Source organism: Pempheris klunzingeri, chromosome 14 (genome assembly GCF_042242105.1).
Source record: "Pempheris klunzingeri isolate RE-2024b chromosome 14, fPemKlu1.hap1, whole genome shotgun sequence".
NCBI classification, from domain to species: Eukaryota; Metazoa; Chordata; class Actinopteri; order Acropomatiformes; family Pempheridae; genus Pempheris; species Pempheris klunzingeri.
The window spans coordinates 3,167,138-3,177,090 of record NC_092025.1 but is presented as its reverse complement, the minus strand read 5'-3'; the positions used below and the strand labels follow the sequence as shown (position 1 = coordinate 3,177,090).

Below are 9,953 nucleotides of genomic sequence, written 5' to 3'. Positions count from 1 at the left end.
GAGAAGAAAGAATGCTTGAGAGTAAACATCTTGACCTTTACATGTTCAGTTCCAGGTTGGAGTGGATGACAGCACATATCACAGGGATTTTTCCACACTGCTGCAGGTGTAACACAGTGCCACACAATTAAGATGAACTGATGAGGGTGTGAAAAGCAGAATAGTCTTAAAAAGTCACCTCATAAAAAGAATAGCATATCCTGATCCTGAAAAGATTTCATGTTTTATTGCACAGGAATTTGGAGGTTAAGTTTAAGCACTGGGTTGTAAAAGCATATTTTTACGTTTTTATGGACAAATTGTTCATGAACATAACCTATAGTACATGTTATTGTCACCTCATTGAGTTAAGCATTTGTTATTGATTATTTTGCTGCACGGACATCTAATTCCTGATGTACAAAACCAGATCTCCCCACTAAAACAGTTAGTCAGTCATTACGGGTAGAAAGAAAACATTATTCGAGGGCATGCTCAGCCCTGTGACTGCCTGAGCTGATGGCAGCGATGTGAGCAGCTGGCAGCGGTGATAGCAGCCATTCTGAATAGCTGCACGGAGTCTGTTGACATCTTTCATTTACACAACAATAACCCAGGGGTTCATGCTTCGGGCTGATCTTTTTTAGAAATGGATGTTTTTCATAAGCAGGCGGGAAAAACATTATCATCTGAGTGAGCTGCACAGTGTAACTGTAGTGCACTTCAGAGACAAACTGTGCCTTTATTGTACACTGAATTGTAATTTTGTCGTACTTAGGCTACTGCCATGCCTTGTTTGTAGTGCAGGAGTAACTTGGCATGACAGCAATAAAAGACTAGAGCTGGAATTTCAGGTCCATTGGGATGCCATTAGATATTACCATCTGGCTACTTGACCCGTGGCTCAGTGTCTCTCTATAGAGATATGCCAACCATGCAGGAGCTATGACCACTAAAGGCTTGTCTTACTCTAGAGCTGAATGGGTGAAATACTGTAACATTAGGAAACTGGTGATCCTGAAAGCACCTGTGGCAGGAAATTGGATTGATGACATTTTCAGTTTAGGAGTTAATTTTTGTCTCATTGTTTCACTGAGACACAAATGCACTCTTCTGTGTTTTATTTAACCAGGTCGTCTCACTGGGATTAAAAAAAACTCTGCATGGCCTTTTTTATCCATTTAAGACAGACCTGGAAAAGAAATAATCATGATGGCAAACACTGCAGCTGTGCACACTTAGCATAATGACATAAATATTCATGAGCAAAACTACCAGTTAAGTCACATACAGGTAAACACTAACAAAAGTCATTATGGGAACAGCACGTCAGCAGGAGCAGGAAACGAGCTGAAAGGGATTTAAGCTAAACAAAGAGTAATCAGTTTCTTATTGATTCTGCTTCGAAACCCTTCGTAATCATTCTAAACTCACACAGAGAAACCAGCTCTTTGAGCCTGACATCTTGTCCTCGTGGGCTGTGGGAGCAGAGCACAAGCCCTTAGGTCTAATTCTGTTTGCCTCGACCAAAAGAAGAGTAAAAACACTTCTCCTTCTTCTTTTTCCTCTTCTTCTCAGTAGGCTCATACATAGATATTTTTCACCAGGTTTTCCACCAGGAAAGTATGTGTATATTAGAACAATGTTTTCATAGAGATTATATGTGAAGGTGTCTCTTAAATCCTCCAAAAAAAAAACGGAAACACGTGTTTCTGAAGTCAAACTTTAGTTTCATCTTCAGTGTTCTTGCTTTATTTATTTTAAAGGTCCCCTGTTCTGCTCATTTTCAAGTTCATACTTGTATTTGAAGGCCCTACGCAAACAGGTTTAATGCTTGATTTCTGTCACACCAGACATGGCTGCTGCAGCTGTTTCCAGCCTCTTTCTCCTCGCACCATCTTAGAAGAGCAGAGCAGTTTCTGTGCTCTGGTCTCGCCTTCGACGTCCTCGAGCTGATGTTACTGAGGACGAAACAATGGTGGACAGCGAGGTGGACTCAGGAGGTCTTTAGTGGGCGGGAACAGTTGGCCTGGTAAAGAGCTGGAGAAGGTCACATGTTCAACAGATCGCCTTATGACATCACAGAGGGCGCCAAAGCTAAACGGTGTGTTTTCACACTATTTACTGAAACATGCAGAGAGAGTCTCTAGGCACACCAGGGACACATATTTATGATGAACAGACATTACAAAGGATAACGGACCTTTAAATTATTTTAATCACTTTTGACATTAACACACCTTCAATAGATAGCAATAGATGTTTGAACAGATGTGAATCACAGGATTAATTAATAACATTGATGAGCTGGTATAGTGCACACTGCCTGTGCTTAGCACAGAATCATTAATGTTATTAGTTACACCTGTGCTTTTCCTGTCATGACAAATCAAAGGGTGCTCCACAATAAAGGATAACCATGCTTTAGGTTCATGATGACACTTTATGGAAACATACTTCTAGTGCTAAATTCAAAGTAGTACTTTATACTAGTCTTATAATCATATTTCCATACTGTCGTGGATTTTGAACTTGCAACTATTCAAACTTGTTAAGATTAAAGCAGTGGTGTGCAGGAACATGTCTCCATGTGTTAAGGCTTTTAACACAGTAACTGCATATTGTATAACAGCAGTAATAACAATAACTGTACGATGACAGAAAAGTAATGTTGTAGCTGCAACAGATATTAATTCTTTATTAAGGTGTTCTATGGTCATTTCAAATGTTGTTGCAAGTGACAGGATTAATCTCAAATAAATAAATAAATAATAAAAAGTAAAAATAAGCTGCATGCTGTGGAAGTGGAACAGCCAAGGCTAAACCCTGCTTTATCCTGCCAGTTGCTAAAATGGCAGAATCACTTCTGGTTGATAGTGTTGCTCTGTGAGACAAAGTTTTTTTTTTCTTGAACATTTATAGCCCATTTTATCAAAGCCTTTTTTAACCTGCAATGATATTTTAGCTTTGCTTTGATCTGGATTTAATAAACATGTGCTACATCTGCTCATACACCGTCTGCGTCTATGATCCACAAACTGTCATTTCTCTAGTTTTATGTAACTATGCAATTGTGAGATGCTTTAAAGACACATACACCTTGAACTAAACATCCACTGACTAAGTAATTATAGTAATTATACATTCACATTTAAATATTAATTTATTCTTTGTAATCACAGCGTTGGAAGGGTTTACTTTGTACATATTATTTCATATTTGCCTCAGTTAATTTAGTCTCCTCCCGGAAAATGGAGATGGCCTGATTAGAGAATGCTGGTTTTAATTCCCTAGGGAGTTAATAACAGCACCTGATGTTTATATATTAGCCCTTTTCTTTCTTTCAGGATTAAAGGGACACTTTCAACATGGTAACACATTAGACTGCCTCATTCTGACGTAGGATACAATCCTAGAGAGCAGAGCCTGGGGGCAGCAGTGTGGTTAAAATAACTACACCTGATTCATTTTAGATTCTGACTTGAATTACAGATTTACATGTGTTATGTAATACAATTCATACGCATGCCAGCATAATTAGACATAGTTCTATATTTAGACATAATTACTGCTGTAATGAAATATGCACTGAGTATTGCAATCGTCTCATATCTTACTTTTGTAAATGCAGCAATGATTCAGTATTGATACACACTTGCTGTTGCTGTCAAACAGCCGTGGATATCAGGTATTTCTGCACTGGACATCACAGGCATAGTTTGAGTAGCATTTATATTCCAGGCTGCATCAGCTGTCATCACAGAGTTATAACAGTGCTCAGTGGGAGAAAACCTCTTGATGTAAGCAATGCATGTCACTGGAACTGGAGGCCAGACCGTATCCACTATGACAAAAACAGGACATTACAGGATTGGGGGAATGCTATGTGAATAGGGTAAGAGAGCTCCGGGCTGACATGGCTGTGGTGCCTGTCACTGAGTTCCGGCGTATGAGCAGGCCTACGGTCCTCGACAGGGCTATGATTTACAGCCAGTGAAAAATGGTAAGTGAATATTTTATTGAAAGCCTGCCGTATGCAATTGGTCACAGTAGTGACAGGCTGCCAGGCTAACTTTTAAGATATGATACGTTTCTATGGAAGCTGAAACAGCCTAACATGCATGACAGGGAGTAATCATTCCAGATTAATGTTTTTATTTTCTGTGCATGCAACAACCCCGAACCATCCCAGCAATTATCATTAAGGAGCTTATCAGTGTGTCAGTCATACTCAACAGTGGATTTATGATGAAACTATTATACCTAATAGCTTTTATCAGCTTATACTAACTTATAATAACTGTGATATTGCCTCCTGACACTTCCGTCCTGTCATTTTAATAAGGAAAAGTGGGACTGTGGTCTTTTAAATGCACTCTGTTGCTCATCTGTCTTCCATCTCAGCTCCCATAAAAGAGTGGGGGCCGGTGGTTTCCTATCTGAGCCCCCAGCTGCTGCCTACCTACAGTATGAGGCCACAGTAGTAAAAGCCTCCCACATCGTGTCACCCATAAATTCTTGTCCGTGTGAGTGATGCTTTCGGTAGCTATGGAAACCCAATATAATACATGCCCCCTTCCTCCCTCTCCCTCTCCCTCCCTCTCTCTCTCTCTCTCCCCCAGTCTGTGCCTATGTCTCTCTCCCTCTCTCCATCCACGCCAAAGCTCTTTAGGCTACTTTGCGCATGTACGGCCAGTCACACCGAGCATTGCATCGACTCCAAGATGGCGAAAACACGTCTGGCTTGTCTCCTGACTCTCCTCTCAACTCACTGTAAGTACAAAAAATCACGCTAAGTGCCTTTTATTTCTCCCCTTTCTCCTCGAGGAGGGCGGCCGTCAGACGCTGTGTACTTCTGCCCCTGTTTGGTGGAGGTTTGCTCCGGCGTTAGCAAAAACTAGATCCCCCGCAGAAGTCACCCTGTCTGGACTGAACTAACGGTAAACTCCAGGCAGACTGACAGCAGGACCGCTCCGTCTGACGGGAAGTGAACATAGTTATTAATTCTGTTAACCAAGTCAAAAATATAGTCGCCATTTTTGATACAACTTACTGGCAACATGACTGGCAAATACGGGTGGAGCGGTGCTTTTGGGCAGCTATTGTTTCTCAAACACATCGTCCACTCGGTTTTTTAACGCTGCTCTGTTAAAATAACTAAGTGAGCGCGTGGAGCCGCACGTTAGCATAACGTTAGCGGACCGTCCCGCTCTTCATCACTCCGGCTAGCGGCGCGTTTCACTGCCTCGGTCAAGCCACCACGTTGTTGTTTTTTGTCCTCACTCTGAAAAAGTTTCAGCCTCTCAAGTTTGCAGAGAGACTTTGTGATTGTGAATTAAATATGAATTCGGGCGGTTTTCGTAGCCCGCGCCGTTAACTATTTAGCGGCGGCTGTGGAGCCGCGGTGCTGCTGGCCGAGATGTTGGGAGCAGTGATGCGAGATAACGGGTTTTCCTGCGGCGGAATAAAGCAGGCTGTCCGCGGGAGGAGCCAGCCAGGCCGGGCACTGTCCCCTGCCCTCCTCCTCCTCCTCCTCCTCCTGCTCCTGCTCCTGCTGGACCCTCTCAGACCTGAGCTGGTTAACACTAACAGTCGGGGGGGGGGGAAATCGATTGATTTCAGTGTCCCACGAGCAAAGAGCCCTGAGCGTCATCCTGCCGGTGCCGGAGCTGGAGGAGTTCGCGCAGCAGCCAAAAAGCCCTCGTCTTATTTTTAATTCCAGGTTACGCACGTGTTTGGATCATAATTAAAGGAATAGCAAAGTTAACTTATTATTTCTGTGTAAATATGCGATTCCTGTGTGATCGCATATTGACCCCACGGTGTGTGTGCTATAGAAAAGCGGTGAGCCACTTGTTGCTGTGCTCTGGGACAATGTGTCGATGAGAAAGGCTCCCAGCTGCTCCCAAACTGTTACAGCACTTTATTTAAAGATGCAGTAAAGCTACAGTTTCCAAACTGTAGCTGCAGATAGAAAGAGTGAGAGATTATTGGTCAAATGAAGCGGATTCACCCCTCATCGATCCCTAATACTCACTGGCCATAGATTTAACGGTCTGAGGCCCTGCTTACATTTAGCAAATCAGTTATGTAGAATATTATATAATTAGGGCTTGTCCTAGGCCATGAGGACATTTTATTCCATCTGAAGTGTTCCAAATGATCTTGACTTTTTCCCATTTCTGCATGAATAACTGTGCTGTGGTAATCTCACCAGAAGAGTTTTCCAATGAAGTGCGGTGCCTGTTTGCTCCTGGAATTGGAAAGGCTGAGCAAGGTGTGAGAGGACAGACGAACAGATCAAAGGGACGCACAGACATAAGAAGCTCCTGTGATCTCCGGAGTGTGTGAACTGGCTTATTGTCTTTGCTTTGCTTTATCAGGAATAGCAGCGGAGCCTGTTTGAAATCTGTTGCTGTGCTATCAACATTGTCTCTCTTGACATGCCTCCAGGCTGTGTGCTGATTTTAATTTTTTATTTTTTCAAGCGATACATTTCAAAGTCAGCACTCTTAATGATGTTCCCCTGAGTAAATCTGTGACAAGGCACAGATTGGTAGCAGCACAATTGACATTTTCAGGGGGGTAGGGTGGGGGCGGTGAGCTGGTGAAGATTTAAGAATTTCTTTTGTCTTGCCTGGACAGGGCTTAACCATGTGGCTGACTGGCTCCCAGCCAGCATCGCCTCTGTCTTTAGATACAGCATAAATCTGGCTAGACTGAAGCTGGCCGCAAGGCGTGTTATGAATTACTACTCGGTGTTGATCGGCACTGATTACTAATAGGCACTGACCGTAATTGCAGTGCTTCTCGTATTTTGGAAAAGCTCTGCTCCAGATTCAGTTTTATGATGTTTTACAAAGCAAGTAAGTAATCCAGAGAGGAGCGAGTGTGTTGTTTGCTTCTCTTCTCGTTCTGAAGGTCACACTCTGTGTTATTTCTGTGTCTGTGAGATGTGCTTGTTATTTTCAATTCATGACATTCTTCGGGTAGCTATAATCTAAATGGCCACGCTGCCCCAGCCATTCCAAGTGTAGGCTAAAGCCAGCACAACTGAACATAGCTGCAAATATCAGCCCAGTCATCTGTCAGCGGGAAGAAAGACGATGGCCATTGTTATTTTAAGTACACAGACTTTCCATTCTGATCTAATGGAATAATTGACATTTTCCATCGCTGGCTTCACCTGAGCTATTTCACTTCAAGTATTCCAAAGAAAGTAGTACGCACTTTAATAGGACATCTGCCAGAACAGAACCCTCCTGCCAAAAGCATGGCCAAGATATGTGGGAGCTTGGAAGATGCTCAAAGTGGATTAGTACTGAGCAAATATAAACTTTGAGATCACTGTTTTGACTCCTATAAGAAACACCTGGGATCATCTATGCAGTTCAGGCCTTATTGCTGCATTCTTGAAATTGGTTGGATCAGCAACAGCAACCTGTAGCATTCACAACGAATACCTGCAGAGGAGACTCAAATGATCAGCTTTCACGTCTGCTCACGTGACGTTTTTATGACTTGATGTTATCTTTGTTGTCACTCAGGGCTGTCAGGCTAATCCGATTCAAGCCCACTCTTCATCTGAATGGATAAGATAAGGGAGAAAGCTGTCCACTAGATTGTTGTTGAGCCTCCCCCATGCTCTCTGCTGATAAGTCATTGCATCACCCAGAGAGCTTTGAACATCGGCTAACCCACACATAACTGGAGTGCTCATCCCGTGACATTACCCAGCACACTCTTCAAACATTTGTCTAAATTAGAGCCAAGTGTCGGCACTTTTCTCGTCGTCTGGCATGTGTGCCATGGCCGTTTGGCATGGCAGGAGTCGGTGCACCCGCAGATAACTGCGGATAGTGGCTCCCCTAGGAGGTGCATGTTGTCAGATGTTTCCCCTACCCACCCAAAGCTTGTGAGCAAATGTTTGGAGCACTCTCTGAATGGCATGTACGGCCCCGGTGGGCAAGTCACATACAGTCTGACATTTTACTGCAGAGATAGTAAATGGCAGAGTAAAAGAGCGACAGAAAAAGTAGAAAGAGAAAGTAGTCCCGAGCTGCTGAGTGTTTGTTGTTACAAGTCAGGAGTTTTTCTCTCCTCTCGCTCCTGAGTGAGAAGTGTCAGAGGCACAACACATTTGTCATTGCTGTCATTTTGGTCTCAGCTGAGGTGTAACAGCACAAAACAGTTCTGCCATACCATGGGTTTGTTATTGCTTCACTGAGGGCTGTGTATTTACTTTTACAAAAGCACACCATTCTGTCGTCTTTTTTTTTTTTTTAATCAGTGCAGTAGTCAGCCATGTGGATGTGCAACAACAGCCCCTCCATGGGATCAAGTCAAAGTGGCACATGGCCCTCACTGTGGAATGACCTGAAACAGCTGAGCAGGCGTGGGTGGTGGTGGTGTTTTGAGCAGCGTCGCAGGCATAACCAGAAATATCTGCTGCGTCCCTCCCAAACCTGAGTGTGCGTGTTAGCAAATGCAGCATTCCAAATAGAAACCACATGGAGGCAGAAACCTTCTCATCATATGTGCGCTGACTAACAATCATAACCACCTGTTTTCCTGAGAGATAAAAGGGAGCCCTGGCGATGAGTTGGCTGAGGTCAGAGCAGAAAGGGGGAGCTGTGAAGAAAGCTCAGCAGTGCTGCTAGTTGAAGGCGTTCAGAAAACAAGCTGGGTGTGGCGATACATCTCCCGAGACAGAAATCCATCTGAAGTTGACACAGAGAAGGATTCAGACCCTGCCCTGCTTTTATCATTTTTGTCTCTCGCAGTAAGCTACGGCAGATGATGAGGTTGAAAGGCGAACACTAACATGCTCATGTTCCAGAAATGGCAATGGCATGTGTGTGCTTCAAATGTCAATAAGGCTTCCATGTGAAATAACCGTGGGTCATAAAGTAGAAGCAGCCTACAGACAGTGCATTCTGGCCAAAACCTCCATATGAAAATATCATAATGTGCTCAGTGTGGAAGAAGGAATGTTTCCTGTACGATTTTGTGGATAAAATTGGTCAGATTAACATTTAAAGGATTCAGACAAGAGTGGGATTCACGAGAAAAGAAAAACAAGTTAATTGTCGTCCTGTTTAGGGTAATGATCTTTTGGAAATGATGGCCCTTCCTGAAAAGAGGGCTAAAGTGGTTGTTTGTTTTGACAAGACATTATTATTCGATGTTTAGCCTACTGCAGATCAACAGGATAATCTCCAAGATGCCTCTGCACTGGCTGCCTGAGCTTAGGGCAGCACAAGAGAGGTTTCCTGTTTGATGATCTTTATCTGTGGTCACATGGTCCCTGGAGGGAGCAAACGCTACAGCAGTTCTCCTGCTCGTGTTTTCACTGGATCCTGACAGAGCGCATCAATAGGTCAAAAGAGACCGCCATTGATCAAACATCGGGATACTGTCAGCTTAGTGAAATAATTAGGGGTTTCATTAATGACATGGCAGAGGCAATGAACTGCATGTGCCTGAGCTGCTGTCACTCTGAAAGGAAAAAGCTTGAGGCTGCGCTCCCACTGAGAGTCATAACCAGATAATCGCTCTGGATTCATCTTTTGTTTACCAGGCTGTAACAAAAGGGCAATTACTGTCTAAAAATAGCCACAAGTCAGAGTCATCTGACAACCTCAGGTGTTTGATCACAGTTCATTCTCAACCACTGGGCCCACCATTGAAAACATCTATCGTGGACAAAACTTATATACAGTAGCTTCATATCTCAAACAACTTCCTCAGTCTTTTTTTTGTTACTAATCTGTTTGAGGAAACTTTTTATCTAAATGTGAACAGTAATAAACCAGCAGTGGAAATAAAATAACATTACAGCTCAGCCCGAAGATGTCAGGTCACATAGGGATTTGAAGGACTAATAATGGCGGTAACCAGCCCCAGGTGAACTCTAATATCAAACTAAAATATTAAAATGAGCTCTAAAGGTAGCCAGTGCGTGGCTGAAAGCT

General features: G+C 43.2%; 1 protein-coding gene across 1 annotated transcript in view; it reads left to right on the top strand.

The window, feature by feature from the left end:
- Window positions 1–4,695: 4,695 nt before the first annotated feature.
- Window positions 4,696–9,953, top strand: part of LOC139213080 (junctional adhesion molecule 3B-like) — a 30,800-nt gene continuing 25,542 nt past the window's right edge. The window contains exon 1 of the mRNA XM_070843694.1: window positions 4,696–4,752. Coding sequence (XP_070699795.1) covers window positions 4,704–4,752 — 49 coding nt within the window. The 5' untranslated portion in view covers window positions 4,696–4,703. The remainder of the gene's footprint in view (window positions 4,753–9,953) is intronic.